Source organism: Oryzias latipes, chromosome 6, assembly GCF_053564925.1.
Source record: "Oryzias latipes strain Hd-rR chromosome 6, Olatipes_Hd-rR_3.1".
Taxonomy (NCBI): Eukaryota; Metazoa; Chordata; class Actinopteri; order Beloniformes; family Adrianichthyidae; genus Oryzias; species Oryzias latipes.
The window spans coordinates 33,941,451-33,960,000 of NC_136242.1; the positions used below are offsets into that span (position 1 = coordinate 33,941,451).

General features: G+C 44.2%; 1 protein-coding gene across 2 annotated transcripts in view; it reads right to left on the bottom strand.

Moving 5' to 3' along the window:
- Window positions 1-276: 276 nt before the first annotated feature.
- The window catches only part of btbd11b (BTB (POZ) domain containing 11b), a 77,702-nt gene continuing 59,428 nt past the window's right edge, over window positions 277-18,550 (bottom strand). The window contains exons 3-17 of one of the 2 annotated variants that reach the window (XM_023956121.2): window positions 12,345-12,549; window positions 9,864-10,016; window positions 9,502-9,667; window positions 8,910-8,999; window positions 5,888-5,989; window positions 5,283-5,376; window positions 4,960-5,095; window positions 3,284-3,504; window positions 3,029-3,207; window positions 2,676-2,781; window positions 2,430-2,532; window positions 2,158-2,239; window positions 2,002-2,070; window positions 1,573-1,686; window positions 277-1,497 (exon numbers count right to left, since the gene is read on the bottom strand). In XM_023956121.2, the coding sequence (XP_023811889.1) occupies window positions 1,288-1,497; window positions 1,573-1,686; window positions 2,002-2,070; window positions 2,158-2,239; window positions 2,430-2,532; window positions 2,676-2,781; window positions 3,029-3,207; window positions 3,284-3,504; window positions 4,960-5,095; window positions 5,283-5,376; window positions 5,888-5,989; window positions 8,910-8,999; window positions 9,502-9,667; window positions 9,864-10,016; window positions 12,345-12,549 (2,030 nt within the window). In that variant the 3' untranslated portion in view covers window positions 277-1,287. The remainder of the gene's footprint in view (window positions 1,498-1,572; window positions 1,687-2,001; window positions 2,071-2,157; window positions 2,240-2,429; window positions 2,533-2,675; window positions 2,782-3,028; window positions 3,208-3,283; window positions 3,505-4,959; window positions 5,096-5,282; window positions 5,377-5,887; window positions 5,990-8,909; window positions 9,000-9,501; window positions 9,668-9,863; window positions 10,017-12,344; window positions 12,550-18,550) is intronic. The other variant, XM_023956122.2, reaches the window with a different exon arrangement.

The following is an 18,550-nucleotide window of genomic DNA, read 5'->3' on the forward strand; positions in this document are numbered from 1 at the left end:
TCCCTTTTTTGCACAGTTCAGATGGGTTCTTGTGTCATTCATTCATTTGTCCTTTCCGAAGTTCTGGCTGCCGCTTTTGTAGATGGTTGGTTGTGTTCTGGCTCAGTGTTCTGCTCAATGACCCAGTTTCAGGCTCTACTTCTTTCATGAGGCTCAGCTGAGTTTGGCTCGCTAGATTCTGTGAAAAGCCTGTTTTGTTTTGTTAAAATAAACAATCAAAACCTTTTCCTTCTAAATTCATTTTGAAGGTGAAGTTATTCAACAGAACTGCAAGGATTAGGGTTACAAACACAGACTTTCATTTGATAGGATTGTATTTCCTTTTTGTGTGTTCTGTGATTCTCTTTTGAACTTTTTTCAACAGATTCCAGGCTGTGTGGATCTGTAGGCATCTGCACTGCTGGGTGCCACATTAAAACACCTCCCAGCTGAGATCTGACCTTTTACTGCAGAAGACAAAAAAGCAGGGAAGCCATCTTTATTTCACCACATCGTCAATGTCTCTGCCTGCATCAAATACAACTAGAAGCAAATTCCTGTTTGCTGTAACACTTTAGAGAAGCAGAAGCCTCACTATCCCAGGACTTCTGGAAAGCAGCTGGAAGCATTTTGCTTTTATTTCAAGGCTGAAAGGATGGACATGAGCCTAAGTGGTGCAGAAGTTAGACCCACTCTGACGGCAAAACGAGGGAAAGCGATCATTTAAAAATGGAGACGGTCACTTCTTTGACATGCAACATTTAAACACAGATATGTACAAGCGGAGTTTCCTGTTTTTACATCAATGTTCAGTCACACACGAGAAAAAAATATGGGAATATATTTACATTAACTTACATGATCAATTTCTCTATTTTTATAAACAAAATTTACATAGTAGAGAAGAAAAAAGAAAAGTTCTTCTTCCTGTTAAGCTTCCTGTAAACGTCCTGCTGTTCATTTGTTGTAGTTTGGCTCTGAGGAAAAACCGGATCCACGTCGGACTGACAAACACGCAGGTTCCCTGTTCCAGCAGAGCGTCCCCGGCTCCTCCTCTCATCCTCTGATGGCTCATCACAGCAGCTCTGCTCATCTGCTACTGTAATACCTGGTGTTGGCAGGTTGAGGCGTGCAGAGCCACCGAAGGACAGTCGTGTTAGAAGTAAATGAAGAAGGCAGACAAACGCAACCATCTGTGCTAAGATGACAAGAAGCATGTCGCTACTGCTAACACACGCGTGTCCAGGATGTCCGGGATTCCAAACCGATCTCGCTCAGACGCAGGTGATCACTGCCGTTACTCCGACCTCAGACGACGGAGCCTTTGGACGAGGACAGGTGGATGGACCGGATGCGGATGGCCAGGGTTTTCTCCAGGGCCTGCAGGACATCGGCGCCCGGGCTGTCGGCCGGCGTGTCGTACAGCAGCTGTTTGAACGGCTCCAGCTCAATGAGGATGACCATGTTCTTCAGGAAGAAGCCCTCGATGTAGGACGCCAGGTCTGGGGCATCCAGGAACTGGACGGGTGGGGAAACAGTTACAAAATAAAAGAGATGGCAAAAAAATAATACGGTTTGCAGTGTTTTATCTACCTTGGTGTGGTTGTAGATCTCGACACAAGTCTCCGTGTTGATGTTCTTGGAGCAAATGATCTCACAGTGTCGTTGCAACGCCTCCAGCTGGAAGAACTTGGCTGCTGATAAAAGCTACATTTAAAAAAAGATAAGGGTATAATGGGTATAAATGTCCACAATATTCTACATTTTCAAACAAAAGATTTGCATAAAGCCATTTAGGTGCAACATTTCCTTCAAACTTCAAGCTTTTGGTTTTTCCAGAGACGTCAATTAAATCAGATCCTGCCGTTTTTAGCAAACGAGGCTTTTAATTGAATTCTTACCGGCAGAGGGTGTTCAGTCATGTCACTGCGTGCTCTATTTCAAATTTCACACATGTTACAGACAAAACGAGCCTGAGAAAAACCTCAGCAAAAGACTTTTTAGTTTTATGAACAATCCAACCTCCATGACGTCGGAGTTCCTGATGTGCAGAGCGTCTGTCCCACCAAAATACAGATATTGCATCACAAGCTGCAAAGACAGCACAGCCGTTACAGACAGACAGACACTCTGCAGGGGGGAGGAGCCTGTGCGGAGGTCAAAAAACATGCTGTTCACCTGGAAAATGTGGTATTTGACGTTACTTATTTCGATGCACGTGTTTTCCCCACAAGGTCTGTTTGCGAGAAGAGATTTGAACCTAGAAGGGAGAAAAATAAGCAACAAAGAGACAAACAGACAAAACAGTCACCATTTTTAGGTTCTATTCACTCAACATCCATGAGAGGAAAATAACACCTAAAAATGTTTTTTTTTTTGACATTTTCAACATCTTCCTGACTTCAGCAGCTCCATAAAATCGACTCACATTCTGAAAGCTCACATGTTACCTGTTAGACGCAGTAAAGAGCAGGACTTTGTGGGCATAAAAAGGCTTCCCCTCCACCAAAAAGGTCACATCTGACATGTCTTTGTTGTTCAGGAAATGAGGATCTGAAAGACAGAAGGCCAGAAAATCTTTTTTTTCCCCCTTAACTCCAGTTTCCTCCAGTAGATGGCGCTGAGACTGTTCTGCAGCAACACCAACATGATCGCCATCGCCATGAGCTCAGTCTGAGGAAAAAGCTGAAGCTCACCCAGACGCGAGTTTGGCTTCCGCTTGATCTCCACCAGTTTGGGGATGGGGTAGGGGCCGTAACACTGGGTGAAGATCACACACAGCTGCTGGCTGATCACCTCATTCTGAACACACAGGCAGAGCAAGAGGGAGGCGAAAAAAATCATCTGTCCATGCCGCAGAATTCAGAACGACTTCATGTCCTGTGAAAATGCAATCCTGAAGCAGAAGTTCTGCCGTCGGAGTGAACCCAAAGATGGACCACGTCTCCGTCAGCAGATCACCCGACTTTAGTCTGAACATCCAAAGAACTACATTTCCATTCACACTATGGCAGAAAACAGGGCAGATTGCTGCTTCATGCTCCCTTACCTTACTGGCCCGGAGGATCTGGGCCATGAGAGGAAGGCCGTGCGTGACCAGCTCCTCCGTGTACTCCTCCTCATCGATGCAGCTGAACTCCTTCAGCAGACCCTGGATCAGGGGTCGGCGGTGCTGATGGAAACACGTCCGGAGAGACTCCAGCCACGTGTGCAAAGTCCAGGGGACCCCTGAGGAGCAGTTCAGACACCACATGAGAGGCTTTCCCACTCAGAGCTGCACGCCGGAGGCCTTCCCAGGACGCACCGAGGCTGCGTATGTCGATGGTGATGTCCACGTGTCCGTGCTCAGCGCTGTGGTACATGGCTTCCTTCAGGGCTTTGAGTTTGGCTTTTCCGGATCGGATCTGTTCAGCGTGAGACGGACTTCCACCTTCCGGCTCGGAACCCTCAGCCAGGATCTCCTCCAGGGACAAAACATCTGCTTTTCCTTTGTCTGTGTGGGACAGGAGTCTACGAAAGACGTCTCTGCAGGATGAGAGAGGCAGAAAGAAGCGTTGGTTTGCTTAATCTGCACAGATTAGCTGCTGCATTGGAGGCTCTTTCACAGGTTTACGGCTCCTCTCCAAGTACAGCAACGTATGAAATGTAGGAATATGACGGTAATGTCAGTTATAGAACTAAATATTACAGATCTTTAGCAAATGGAAGTTTGTTATACAAAAAATACAACCTCATTTTCACATAAATTATTCATGAAGTCGCTTCTTTTTACATTCTAAACATGTTATGTGGGTTAAAAATATTCAATCCTGTCATCAGGAGACTTTTCCTGACAAAATCTTTATCTAAAAGGAATTCATTATCTATCCAACACTTATTTCAAATTAACACATAAACCATGCAGGTTTTAATGCTTTTTCTGGAACATTTTCATTAAAAAAATACAACAACAATAACAATATCTGCTCATAAATACATACTTAACAAAACATACAAATTAATCACATTTACTCTACAAAGAACATAAATCAAAACAGACGAACAACTAAACATTTAGGTTTTATGTTGTTTTACTGTTTTCTAACCATAGTTTCCTCAAATTAACTTGTTAAAAAATGTTGTCATCCTTTAAGATTAAATTATGAAAGTTTCTGAAGAATTAAATAAAAATGCATAAATACCAGGAAATGAAATGAAACAAACTCAAAATGTTTTGTTACTAAGTCAATAAAAAGGACAAACATTGCTGGAAAACATTTTTCCACTCAGAAAATAAACATTTGCCTTTTAAAATGGTTCTTTAAACTCTGTTTGCATATATTAAAAAAATGATGTAAAAACATAGATAAGAGTCGAACGATCAAATCTAGTACTGAGAGTTTCAGCAGTAAAGTTCAAAACCGCAGAAACAAAAAAGGTTCCGTTGGTAAAAAGGTGTAAAACAAAAAGCTTGTTCTGCAGAGTCAGATTCATTCCAATTGGCTGAAGGTGAAGCACAGTTAGAGATGTCTGTTTTTGTGCAGTTTCTATATAATCTCTGATTGAATTAATATGACACACTTTTCTTTGTTGTTTTTTTACCACACAGAACAAAACGGTTTAACAGACCCAACATGCAGGTTTGATGTTTGAAGCGGTTACGGTTTATAGATGTTTTGTTTGCTCATTCAAATAAAAACTGCCGGTAAGAAAAATAAAATTCTCTGTTAAAAGATATTTTGATTTATAGTTTTAAATACCAAATGAATAATAAATAGCTTGTTTCCATTGAGGTAAAAGAATTGGACTCCATTGTATCCATATAGTTAAATCTTTTATGTATCAATTCATCATATGAGAGGGAAAGATACACCCCCCCTTACTTAAAAAAGTTATTTGTGAAAAAGATGCCCCCCCCCCTCCAAAAAGTATACATATAAAATAAACAGAAATAAAACGATAGCATCCTTTAATGTTGATGCCAACAGTGTGTCCCGGTACCTGTGCCCGTGGGCCGCAGCCAGGCTGTAGGAGTTCATGTCCCCCTGAGGCGCCGTCGAAATGCCGTTGCGATACATGGTTCCCACCATGGGGTCACCCCCCCGCTCCAGCAGCAAACTCACCAACTCAAAGTTTCCTGCAAAAAAACCCCACACAGGTACGACGTTTCAGGAACCCAGAAAAAGGAACGTTTGAGGGAAAACTTTGGGGTTTTTCTTGCTCCGCCCGCATCTCCACCTGTGGCGGGCGCCTGCAGGCAGTCAGGCGCCATCAGCTGGTGGTGAGGATCAGCTGATGAAGTCTGAGGCGGCGTGTCTTCCTACCTGCAGCAGCAGCCAGCTGCAGCGGCGTCTCCGTGTAGTTCTCCATCCCGTCCTGCAGGGAACCCTCCACGTTGGCTTTGGCATCCAGAAGCAGCTGTGGGGGGAGGGGGGGGGGGGGGCACAGCGTTCAGAAAATTCCCATAACCTGCTGCATCCTTTATGTTCACATCTTTGATTCTTCCAGAAACGGTCGGTTCTGATCCGTCTGGAAAGTCTTTTCTAACCGAATAGATAACGTCAGATCCAAACTGAAATGCGTAACATGAATCTCCATTTCTTATCAAACAGAGATGCATAACTGGATTTTCTTCTGCGTGCATCATAACTGAATCTGCTGTCCTCACAAACGAGTGTGACATGACCGTTCCCCATTACAGATCAGAAAAACACTTAGAGGCCAAACTGAATTACGTGGGACCAGCTCGATAACAATTAGGCTGCAGAGTTTCCACTTCCCGAATGCGAGCCGGGCCTTTTACCGAAGGTCAAAGGTCAGGGTAACCCTGGGTTTGTTTGTTTGTTTGAGCGTTTCATTCATTGAGAACCGACAGACATGAGAGAAGCTTTGATGACTGACAGCATGAGGCAAGCGATGATGTCACTACCTGCACCACAGGTACATGTCCATGTAACACGGCAAAGGTGAGGGATGTCGCCTGCCGCGTTTCGGGAAAGACTGAGGGGTGCCTGTGGATTGTGTTTGGCACCTGGGGAAGGACACAGGTTGGGGCGGATGGGTGGGAAGGGGGGGAGAAAGATGAGGGGGGGAGAGAGAGACAGCAAGCGATTAAAACTATTACAATGGAGCACGAGGATGATGGGGGGTTTGGGGGGGGGGGGCGACTGGAAGCCCCACAGGGAGCCTGAGGTGATTAGGCAGAGGACGTCCCGTCCCTGCGTCCACCCTCTAACGAACGACGGATCTATCCGCTGCGGTTCTGATCGAAGCTCAGCAGATGGAACCGCCATGCAGGAAAAGCCCACAAGGCCCAGGTTCACCTCAGGCTGCCGTGGAACCGACACACAACGATGGTACCGAGGAGAAAATACAACAATGTGCACAACTGTGGAGGAATGAGGAGAAAAATGAGTTGAAATGGAGTAAACTTTGTTAAAGAGGATGAGCTCCCTGATTCCTCGTTGAGTTTTGGCCTCATTGATTCACCATCATCATCATCATCACCATCATCATCATCATCATCATCATCATCATCATCATCCAGCTGTCTTCTGGCTGGAAGTCTCTCCAACTATATGTTCTTTGTTGTGAAAGCGTTCCCAGTGCTCTTTTAATTACGATTTTGCCGTTTTTGCCCAAAATCCAAAAGCCTGTGGCATTTTTTCAGACATATTTTCTGCAGAGCGGCAGCAGCTCGTCAGAAACTCTCGCATGGGACTGTTAGCTCCCCTAATTTTCCCATCATCCCTTTGTTTTTCACTCTCGCCCCCTAGCTTACAGCCCCTCACACCCCCAACTTAACATTAGCGGTGCAACAAAAATGGCAGCAACATCAAATCTATCCAACCGTCCAGTTCTGATCCAGATTCCAGCTCAGACCAGGAAAACAAAGACGTTCGTGGATCTGTTGGTCTGCAGGTGGACGATCAGAAAGGGGCGGAGCTGGGAGACTCTGGCCCCGCCCCTTTCAGTGGCTGCATCACAAATAGAGCTTTTTCTGCTCCTGATCCATCATGGTTTAAAGAAAGAAACAGAAACGTAGTTTCATTCTTAAATCATTTTCTTCCATCATGAGAAAAATGCTGTTACTAACATCAAAAACACAATTTTCATCGGTCTTTAAAGACGGAAGACAAGATCTGATGTCAGTCAGACTTTAAAAAAATGCAAAATATTTAATTCTTACAAAGATTTCAAAACTTGCTTTTATACTTTAAGATATTTTGAAGTTGTTTTATCTTCTCTTTGCTCTACACCTGTTATCTAAAAGATATTTTAGAAACAAAACATTGAATTTATGTTCTTAGAATAAGTGGGCCAACTTGTACATAGATCCTGATTTTGTTCTTAAACTAGTCTTTTCTACTTAATACACTCGTTTTTTTATCACTGTAATCAAAATAAACGACAGTTAGGTTCATGAAAACTCAAAAATGCAAACTATTTGCTTAGAAGATTCATGTACTGTCCCCCCCCCCCGGTGAGTGGGAGTGCTTCCAGATTCCAGTTGGCTCATCCGTGCTCCTGTTCCTGACCGTGTACCTCGTCTCTGCTCCTACACCTACACCTGGCCATGGACCCCCCCTCTGGCTCGTCGGGCGCCCCCAGCCGTCCCCCAACTTCAACTGGATGAAGCTCATTTGCTGAACTTTATATATGTAGTTGTAGATTTAGATAAGTTCATTCTTCTCTAAGAGTTCTGGTAAATCGCCTGTCTGTCCTGGGGGAGGATCCCTCCTCCATGTGGACACCCCTGAGGTTTCTTGTTTTTTTTCCAGATTCTGTTTTTTTCAGGAGTTTTTCCTTACAGAAAAGGGGGGTCAAAGGACAGGGATGTCCAGTTTAGTTTAGTCTGTTTAAAGTTTAGTATTATCCTATTGAATTCTATGTATTCATGATCCTTTTGATTCACTTTTCAATTACCGGGACGAAGCCCATCGAGACGACTGCTGTTGTGAATTTGGGCTATACTAATAAAATAAAACTAAATTGAATAGAACCAGTAAATAACAGCATTGGGCTGTATTGTTATTGAGCTGCAGAACATTTAATTTTCAGTCATTCTATCCACCGCTTGGCTTTTTAAAATGATTTTTCCCTTTTTAAACTTCTTGGTTTTGGATTTCAATATTTGATTGTAAGATTTATAAGTCAGTTAAAATAACTTGCTGCTGCATGCACAGATCTTTTCACTACCATTTTCTATTTTCAGGTTTCCCCTTTTGCAGTGCATCGTTTAGCTGGCCAAGAACCCACCGAATGCTTAAAGTTAAAGACATTTTTTCTTGTCTGTAAAAGTCAGAAAAGAAATTTTTTAATTTGATTTTAAGGAGTGAGATCAGAATTGACCGGCGTCGGTCTCCTGGGACGAGAACCCTTCAATGCAAATGTTCATTGATCTGAGAATAATTGTTTTTTTTACAGAAGCAACACCACTGTAGAGGAAGGAAACACCGACTCCAGTCTGAAGCAGCGTAACATTTAGAAAACCCACAGGAGCCGCAGTTTTACAAAATATATTATCAAATAATTTGAATCAGAAACTACTGACTTCATCTTTGCAGCTGCTTAGAAAAGAAAAGGATGATTTAGATTTTTTAAAGCAGAATGAAATCCAGATGCAGAAAACAAATGTGTGAGAACTTGGTTCCATAATGAAGACGGACAGAACCACAGATGGGACACGTCAGGATTTTGAGGCTTGCACTGAAGCCATGAAACGTTTGAGTTTGTTTTTGTGCTCTTGGAGTCGCACAGTCTTTGTTTTTTATGTGTTTGAAATGAAATCAGGCATAGAACAGATGAGCTTCCAGGTTTGGTTTCATCCGTTTTCATTTTTAGACCCTTTGCGTGTCAACCATTAGATCCTGTCAAGTAAATGTCATGTCTCTCCATCCTCCTCTGCTCGGACGCGGGTTCGATGACTAAAGCGCTGAGAGCAGACTGACCTCGCCGTTGATGTCAGCGCCTGCATCCAGCAGCATCTGCACCATGGCCTCGTCTCCACGGACGCAGGCGTACATCAGCGGCGTCATCCCCTGCACAGGGACACAGACAGAAAAATGAGTTTTCCCTGGAACTGACCGGAACTTTTGCTCTGATCCAGACATCTACCCTTGAAAGTCCTGTTTTAACTTGTTGACTGCAAAGTCCTGCTATTGATGGGATTTTTACAGTGGAGCAGATCCATCAATACATCCTGTGGGTAAAGGAGGATGACAGTCAGCTCCGGACTGTGTCTGAAAGTTTCTGCAAAGATCCGCCTCCAACTAAATATTGATTTTTCTCATGGAGAATCATGAGTTCCTCCTGCGGTTTCCTCAGATGATTTAGCGCTCTGGAGCTGCAGTCATGGTATAAGGCAGAGCGGCTTGGCAGCAGAGCTGCAGAAAGACAAGCCAGAGGAAGATTTAATATTTACCGCCGCCTTTTTGCTCACGAGCGCATTAAATTCAGCCTCCACGGGCCGCGTGCGTGCCAGCACGGGAGTGTGAACGAGCCCGTTTCTGCATTATTAAGCGTGCTGACAGCGCGTCTAACCTGCTCGTTCATGCTGTTGACTCCGTCCGGCCCCAGCAGGTTGACGGCCTGCTTGACTAAATCCGTGCGTCCGCAGCTGAGCATACGGAAGCCCAGGTCCTGCAGGAACTTCGCCTCAGCAGAGGCAGCATCCAGTTTCCTCGAGGCGCAGAAGCAGTCATCCGTTCTGAAGGGCAACGTATAAACACAGATTCACAGAGCGGGTTAATGGTTCAAAACCCTTAAACGTCCCCAGACGTGCAGGCCTGATGTTCCAGGCAGCAGCAAAGGGGGCAAATATGTGAAAAAAGGGTTGTTTGTGTGATAAATGTGTTTTCTGTGTGCTGCAGAGGAGGAGGTTTGCACGCTCCTCGCAGCCGTACCGAAGCTGGCGAGGCTCACAGTCCACTCCGGGCAGCAGCAGCCTGGCAGCCTGCCGGACATCATCGCTGTCCACATAGAAGCTGCGCCTGTGCTCAGTGTGGACCACGGCCACACGCACCCACTCCATGAGAGGCGGCAGCACCAGGAACGGCCTGTAGGGGGAGATAGAGGCACAGGTTAGTTCCATCACCCCCAGAACTCTGTGTGCTCAGACACCAGGAGAAACCCGCCTGACACTCGCAATTTGCATTTTTGGATTTGGCAGATCCTGGAAGGAGCTCTGGATGTTTGAGAACAGGATGAACCCAGTTGGAGAAATTAAACAGACCCAGAGACAGGCGAGAACATTTCACCTTAAATAAATCGGAGGCAAAAAAGGCTGGAATTTTTCAGCTAAAGTCTGAGAAAATCCTCCATGAAGTCGGTCTGCGGTAGGATGCAGAATCAGAGCTGAAGTGATGTTTTCATGCAGCCTTCAGGCAGTGGAAGGAGAACCCCAACACAGGGTTTTTCCTCACACAGATGCTTCAAGCTTCTGGTAGAAGGCTGACGCAGAACCGAGGTTCTGCAGAAATGTCGCAGTTTTAGTCAACAAAGCTTTGCAGAACGTTGTTTTTTCCCCTAATTTTTCAAAGATTTTAATTAGTTTTTTGCTAACCTTGACATTTTTAATGTAGAAGGAAAACAACAAATGACAATCACTACATTGTCAATAAAATGAGAACGCCTAGAAACCTGAACATCTGATGATCGACTCCTAAAGTTAATTATAGTAAAACGTGTCTGTATCTTTGCTGTTTGGCCTCCTGCCGCTCCTCCTCTCCTCACTGCTGCATGCTGTGCAGGAAGATGCAGGTTTGAACAATATGGAGGTAAAGGGGAGAGAAGGAAAAGTCAGAACCACAAGACAACTCGTGACTGCAGGTGAGGAACCAAGCAGGCTCACCAATGCACGACTGAATGTGTAGAAATTCCCACCCTGGCTTTGAAAGACTCGCGTTGATGTTTTCTAATAGTCTCTAAGCCCTCAGCAACGTGCTCGTCATTCATCCATGGACTCATCTGCACATGACGTCTCCTTTACTTTCCGTACAAGGCTTTTATGTGCACGGTTACGTATCAACGCACAGACTGCAGGTCGTGTGGAGGTCAGCTTCAGAAAACCACGGGACCGGAAATCAAGCCCTGACCCTGAGGTTTTAAGTCAGCTGCAGCTTTCAGCAAAAAAAGTATAATTTCCATTAGAAGACAATATTTAGAAAACTTGTATTTTATTTTTTAATGATTTTATAATTTTGGTTTGAACTTCGATAATAAATAAATATAAATATCATGAATTACTATCTTCTGCACAGATTAACAGTTCAACTGCAGCCGCTGCGTCTGCAGGATTTCTCAAAGCAGAATGAAAGCCCTCATGCAGAGAGCAGGTAGCAGCCTGATGGGGCTGAGATCACAGCCTGCTTCCACCGGATGCTCCTCCAAGACCAGCAGAACATCCTGAGGAACAGGTTCCTTCTCAAGCGGACCTTTTGTCCTTCTTTGGGTCTGAATCCAGAACCAAACAAGTTCTGCAGAAGAGTCTGCAGACATGCATGTTTGCAGCAGCAGAATCTCTGCAGTTCTATGGAGAGACAGCAGCTGCTGCAAAGCATCTGCAGCTGCGCAGACGCTGCACAGCTGCAAAAACTCTCCCCCTTCCCTCACAGTGAAGTCGCTGTTTCTAACCTGAGAACATTAGAAAGGCAATCATTTTACACTTCCCTGAAGGACACGATAAAGGCGAGTCTGATGGACCAATCAATACCAGACTGGTTTGTTTCAATCCCTCGTTCAGCTCTAATTTAAAGGACATGTCAACACACCAACAAGGAGCCAAACCTGCAACCTTCTGCACTGGTGTTGACATGAAAATGTTTGAAGATGGTGCTATTTAGGAAAAATAAATAACAAAGAACACAACGGTGTTACTACAACTGTCAAGCATGGGGGTGTGGTGTTGATGATATGGGCCTAGATTTTGAGCACCCTCCGTCCCACAGAACCGAATCTGGGAATAAAGAAGGATTTGGTTCACGTCAGAGCATCTACCTGAGAGTGGGGAGTGTTTCAAGCCAGGCCCGGCTCAGATGGCAGAATTAAAAAGAGCGCCGGCTTTGTCCCCGTAAATGTAAACACGAGCCAGAACATGATCCCAGTTGGGTCGGCAGCCGCTCAGAACCGTCTGGCATTTTGATGTTTAGGGGATTTAAGGTCTAAAGATTAAAACACATTTGCATCACCTGACTATTCTGTGTTTCTAACAATCTGCTTAAGGTTTTCCACTGTGGTCCTGCTTTACATCCAAAAACAGAAAGTTCAGAAAACGAGTTTTTCCATGAAATCTCCGGAAAACGTTTTCTCCACAGTGAAAAACGTCTATTAAGCCGCTTATTTAGCAGATTTTCTGAGATCTGAAAGCGCGTCCTGTTGGTCCTCACCTCTCTGTCTGTAAGGTAACCTTGGAGGGCTCCACGTTGGGATTTTCCCACTCCAGGTGGGGGCAGTGCATGAAGTAGCAGAGGGTGTAGATGGCCTCAGGAGCCCAGTGAATGGCACTGCTCTTTTGGTGGATGGGAGTCCCGTTGCTGTGGTTCTTCATATAGAGTGGCTGAAGATGGTGCATCGCTCGGGACACAAGGTCACCTGCAAAAACACACAAACACACACACAGCCTGAATACGGGAAACTCGGAGGCAGGAATCCGCCTCCAATCCTATTTCCAGTCTGCGGCCTTTAAAAAGACACCAGGGAACCATCGTCGGTCCTTCCGGCCTCTCTGTCAGGGGAAATCAAGAGTTTTCATGAACCAGTCAGGAAAAAGACAAGGTCCGTCCCACGTTGTTTGGCTTCCAGGAGCAGAAACCATGGCACAAGCTGAAGAGGGAATATTTGTGGAGAAATAAGGGCAGATGCATGTTTTTCCTTCCCAGGATTTGTCAGGATTTGCAGTTCATTAAGTCGAGTTCTGAAAATCAAGCCTGGGAGGACTGAGCTTATAAAAATTTGAGTGGTTTCCAACTGAGATTTTCCCTTCTGCTGAATTTTTTCGTAGTAAACAGCTTGTCGAAAAATATGTCCGCCACTGGTTTTTGCTTTTTTCGGGCCGAGACGTGATTTTAGTAAAGTGAAAATTTAGCTGATCCCAAATGGAGACTGGAGTTTGAAGTTTCTCCCACGCACAGCCCCTGCTTTTCATGTCTTTGGCAGCTTACTTATTGTGTTTTATTAAAAAACAAGCCTGTGTTATTACAGTGTTCACTCAAATCCCATTTCAGAGTAATCTGTCAGGCTTCTCTTTCCTGTTGGGACTCACAGCTCTAGGAAAACGTAATAAAAGTCTGAAATAGTCAAATGGAAGCGACACAGACCGTTCCGGTCATTTAATTCAGAAACGGATCAATGTGGACCCCTCCTCGTGTCTCCAAGATCACAGAGATGCTCAGAAACGTCATGCTGGGAACCAACGTTGTGGTCAAACATTAAACTGCATTAGAGTTTTCCACATGTTCAGTGTGAAAAGAAGCCTTAATGAAGGAGAATCCTCTCTGAACCATCCTGTTGATGGAAACGCTCTGAAATCATCTCCATCTTCATCTCAAATCCTCAAACTAGCCGTCGGTTCTTCCAGATTCCCTCTGAAACAGCAGTGTGTCTGCAGAGCCACTTGGAGTCTACCAGCAGAAATGCTGCTGATGGCGCCTCGCATGACTTTGAAGCTTTTGATCAATATCTCATTCTGGGAGAAAAATAGTTTTAAGATGGGGGGAGGAAAAGATGCTCCTCAGGTGTCTCCCTGCTCACCTTTAATTATGCTCTGTTTGGTCTGCAAGGCTTTAAGCAAAAACTCTCAAATAAACCTGGACTCATCCGAAGGATCTCTGAGTCTGAATGGACGCATAGAAAAACCACATTTACTCCCAAAGAGCAGAGCTGTCCAAGTCGGCACCGCTTTAGGACTCAGGTGGAGAAGAAAGAAAGCCTTGGTGTTCAGTCAAAGAGCATCCGATTAGTTGGACCTCAATGGTTTCATATGTTCAAGCTTGGCAACATCTTTGCCTGTTTGAGGTGTCGGTCAGGGAACTGCTTGGAGCACGCTGGTGTAGTTCTAAAGATTCAGAATAAATCTATGATTGAAAAGAAAAATGTTTGGTTCACGTGTCTGAAGAACGGCAGAAGATCCTCTGGAGTCCAAACTGTTGGTGATAGAAGAACGGTCCGGAAGGACCAGAGCCCACGTAAAGGAGGAAGATGAGGAGGACAAGGAGGAGGATGAGGAGGAGGAGGAAGAGGAAGAGGAGGACGACGAGAAGGATGAGGAGGAGGACGAGGAGGTGGAGAAGGAGGACGAGGAGGAGGAGCACGAGGGGGAGGAGGAAGAGGAGGACGACGAGAAGGAGGACGAGGAGGTGGAGGAGGAGGACGAGGAGAACGAGGAAGAGGAGAACAATGGATCCAAGAAACAGCTCAGCGCTCAAACATGATTGGCTGAGGGGAAGATGCAGCGAGCTGTGATTGGATACAGGCTGATGAGTCGGAGCGGGAGACGGACGTCCTGACGGGACTTTAGTGATGTTTCAGCCAGTCACACACAAATACACACCTTAACACCCAGTCACACACAAATACACACCTTAACACCCAGTCACACACAAATACACACCTTAACACCCAGTCACACACAAATACACACCTTAACACCCAGTCACACACAAATACACACCTTAACACCCAGTCACACACAAATACACACCTTAACACCCAGTCACACACAAATACACACCTTAACACCCAGTCACACACAAATACACACCTTAACACCCAGTCACACACAAATACACACCTTAACACCCAGTCACACACAAATACACACCTTAACACCCAGTCACACACAAATACACACCTTAACACCCAGTCACACACAAATACACACCTTAACACCCAGTCACACACAAATACACACCTTAACACCCAGTCACACACAAATACACACCTTAACACCCAGTCACACACAAATACACACCTTAACACCCAGTCACACACAAATACACACCCTAACACCCAGTCACACACAAATACACACCTTAACACCCAGTCACACACAAATACACACCTTAACACCCAGTCACATACAAATACACACCTTAACACCCAGTCACACACAAATACACACCTTAACACCCAGTCACACACAAATACACACCTTAACACCCAGTCACACACAAATACACACTTTAACACCCAGTCACACACAAATACACACCTTAACACCCAGTCACATACAAATACACACCTTAACACCCAGTCACACACAAATACACACCTTAACACCCAGTCACACACAAATACACACCTTAACACCCAGTCACACACAAATACACACCTTAACACCCAGTCACACACAAATACACACCTTAACACCCAGTCACACACAAATACACACCTTAACACCCAGTCACACACAAATACACACCTTAACACCCAGTCACACACAAATACACACCCTAACACCCAGTCACACACAAATACACACCTTAACACCCAGTCACACACAAATACACACCTTAACACCCAGTCACATACAAATACACACCTTAACACCCAGTCACACACAAATACACACCTTAACACCCAGTCACACACAAATACACACCTTAACACCCAGTCACACACAAATACACACTTTAACACCCAGTCACACACAAATACACACCTTAACACCCAGTCACATACAAATACACACCTTAACACCCAGTCACACACAAATACACACCTTAACACCCAGTCACACACAAATACACACCTTAACACCCAGTCACACACATGAATACATTAACACTGTACGACAGTGTGACACATTTACACACATTCACACATATTTACCAACGTATGGAGGTGATGTAGATTGTTTCTTTACCATCCACTTTTGGCCTCATTTATTGTTCTATCAGTCTACGTGTGTGAACGTGTCATTTAACTACACACTGACAGCTTCTGTTCACACAACAACATCCATCTTCATCTGCAAAACTCTGTTTCTGAATTTCTGTTCTTTAGATGGACTTCAAGCTTTTATGTTTTCTGAACCCGTCTCTCTTAGATTATCCTTCAGTAGGATTAGAGTCGACAGAAACTAAATAGATTAGTTTGAAGGATTGGAATGAGACCACATTCTCTGACATGTTTCCTTCTGCACACAGATAGTTCAGCGCCCACAGTCAGAACAGCAGCACCAGTAAAAAACCAGCGGAGGTAAACGTTTCAAAGATAGTCTCTGTGATGAGGCGGTATGTTTACAGCTTTGGGAGGAGGGACACAGTAACATCCACTGAATGAAATGGAATCGAGAGACCCTGAGCAGCAGCCGCCGCCGCCTCCACTGTCTGTGTGTTTATATCGCACGCTGCCGCACAGCTGAGACGGCATTACGCAGCCGCCTGCAGCCTCCCTCACTGCTGCAAAGCAGCACGGATCCGATAACACGGAGAACACACACGAGTGTCGTGCTTAGGCTGACTTTTATGTGCAGAAACTGTCTGCAGCAGAAAGCAGAGATTCCTGCAGAAACGCCATAGATCCTCTGCCTGACAGTACAACAAAGCAGATTCCTGAAAAACCTTCATTTTGACACCAACAACCCCTAGATTTCACAGGTAAAGGAGAAATTTACTTCCAGGCTCCTCATTCAAAAGCCCCCACTCAGGGAAAAAGACAGCGACAGCAGACAGAAGGGCTCTTTGAGCTCCTCAAACATTCTGCTGCTCATGTCCTGAAAAAAGAAGCTTCTCAAGACGTATCGGGACGACAAAAGGAAAGAAAAATTAAACCCCCCGATTGTCGTCTCTGACTCTGAACTCTGACAATATATTCAGAAAAAAACATTAAAATAATGTTAATATAGACAAGTTATTCCCAAACAAAGTCCTATTGATCAAGTCAAATGTTGATTAGAGCATCGTCTATTCATTGAAAACCCGGACAGTCTTCCGGTTCCGGGTTATACAGCAGGACGCGTGGCGTGCCTCTCTGCGAATACAACTATCTTCAAATTACTTAAAAGGTTGATTTTCAAAAAAGAGAGCTGACCATGCCCCTGAAGAAACCCCAGGAATATGAAGATCTCAAAAAGACTCTTGACATTATTCAAGAAACGCTGAAAAGTTTTATGGATCAAGTGTCGGCTAAGCTAACGCCACTCTGGGAAATGATGGAAGAGTTCCGAAGATTTCGGGCTCAAAACGAGCAGCGAGAAAACCGGGTCGAGATTCTGGAGAAAAGACTGGACGATGTGGATCAGCAAGTAAGGATGAATAATGTCATTCTCACTGGAGTACCAATCAAGCCTCGAGCTAGCACTGCTAATGCTAGCGCTAGCGTAGCTAGCAGTGCCAATACGGAGATCGGTGCAGTGTCTTTGGAACAGCAAATACATTCATTTCTCACATCTAAAGGGATTTCCCTGGATCTCAATACCATCGAGACCTGCCACCTGCTCCCCAGGAGAAAGGAGACGGATAAACCAGCGATCCTCATCAGGTTTGTGAATCACAAACCCAAGCTAGCTCTGATGACCCAAAGGAAACAACTGAAAGGTTCGGCTGCTTATCTAAACGACCATCTGACCAGAAGGAATGCTGAAATCTCAAAACATGCACGTCTTCTCAGGAAGCGTAAGCAGATTGAGAACACTTGGGTTAAAGGCTGCAGGATTTACGTCAAACCGCTCGGTCCAGAGGACCGGTCCAAGGTTCTGGTTGTGAACACCATGAAAGACTTTGAAAAGTGTTTGATCACGGTTGTCTGAAACAACATGGAGTAATAAACCAAAGAGCCAAATAATTTCAAGAAATATGACACGTGGATTCATCACTTTAACGTAACCTGAATAACAGCAGGGTTCTGACCTGCAGACAACTTGACCTCAACTTTCACCGTCGCTGATATCAGCTGAAGAAGGATGTGGACCTGAATCTAATGTCTGCAGACATAACATGGAAGAAAACTATTAACTGTTTAAACCAAGAAAATCGGCTGTTATCAGTAAAAGAAGAAATACCAAGCTTGTACAATTCGACAGTTATGGACCCTTTTTACTCTTCCCCTACAGCATTTCTTTATTATAAAAAAAAAAAAAAAAAATACAAAAAAATATTTAAAAAAAAGTAAAACAAATGATTAATCACTTGTTAAATTGATTGACTTTTAATGATATTACTACACTTTCTCCAAAACTTGATAAATTGATTCAAAAATCTTTCCTAATGTAGCATAATTTTGCACGTTTTTAACTTTTGATACTTGATGAAATCTTTGCTATGAAAATTCCTGAAGTAGTGTTGTCTGCTTTAATAATATAGTATTATGTTTTATTCATATGAATGGCTTTTATAAGTAACATAAGCTGCATATATTTCAGATGACTGATCTGCATTTGCCATGTTGATTTCTAAAATAGTTATTTTTGACGTAATACTTAAGTAATTCATCTTTGTCATGTGCTTTATCGATATCTCATGATTTTTAATTCTGTCTGATAAAAACTGGGAACCGGATATTGATAAATCATGTAATAAAATGGTTATAGTATAACGGGGTGGGATTATATAAATTCGCTTCCTTCCACTCCCTTTCAAGCAATATTTATTAA